A 641-nucleotide genomic window follows, 5' to 3' on the forward strand; every position below is an offset into this window, starting at 1 on the left:
TATTCAACTCTAGAGCTACGTTGGAACTTGTTAACAGCTGGCTTGCATCAAAGCATCTTACAAAAAGTCACAACAGTATATTCCGACCGATATCTCCAAGTGAGAGTATGCCATCTGTTTCAATGCCAGAGATGTCTGGAAGAGGTACAATCCTCAAGACTTTCAGAAAGTCTTTTACAGGCATGAGTGGGAATTTTAAACATTTGCTTTCACCAAGCTGTATTAGTGGCAAACGCAATTTTGACCACAACAGGAACAAAACTGCACTTGCTAAACTTGATGAGAAGGAATTATTTATGGAATTAATCCGTGATATAGCTAATGAGCTGGACTTAAATACATTGTGCCACAAAATTCTTATGAATGTCAGCATGCTCACCAATGGGGATCGATGCAGTTTGTTTCTTGTTCGAGGCTCCAAAGATCAACGGTTCTTAGTTTCGAAACTATTTGATGTGACAGAGCATTCAACTGTGGAAGATTCAGTTCATACACAAGAAGAGGAAATTAAGATACCATTTGGTCAAGGAATAGCTGGACATGTGGCGCAAACAAAAGAAACGGTCAATATAAAAAATGCATATGAGGTGAGTAGGCCTAGACTGTTAATAATATATTATTATTAATTAACTTGTCATTCC

At 37.8% G+C, this 641-nt stretch overlaps 1 protein-coding gene across 1 annotated transcript; it reads left to right on the top strand.

Moving 5' to 3' along the window:
• Positions 1 to 6: 6 nt before the first annotated feature.
• Positions 7 to 587, top strand: LOC117119972 (cGMP-specific 3',5'-cyclic phosphodiesterase-like; the record flags this gene model as incomplete). The annotated part of the gene is made up of 1 exon (XM_033264958.1): positions 7 to 587. A coding segment is annotated over exon 1 (480 nt), but the record flags the coding sequence as incomplete, so codon positions are not given.
• Between the last annotated feature and the right edge of the window lie 54 nt (positions 588 to 641).

Source organism: Anneissia japonica, unplaced genomic scaffold (assembly GCF_011630105.1).
Source record: "Anneissia japonica isolate Jap-2015-1 unplaced genomic scaffold, ASM1163010v1 scaffold309130_len641_cov375_single, whole genome shotgun sequence".
In the NCBI taxonomy this organism is placed as follows: Eukaryota; Metazoa; Echinodermata; class Crinoidea; order Comatulida; family Comatulidae; genus Anneissia; species Anneissia japonica.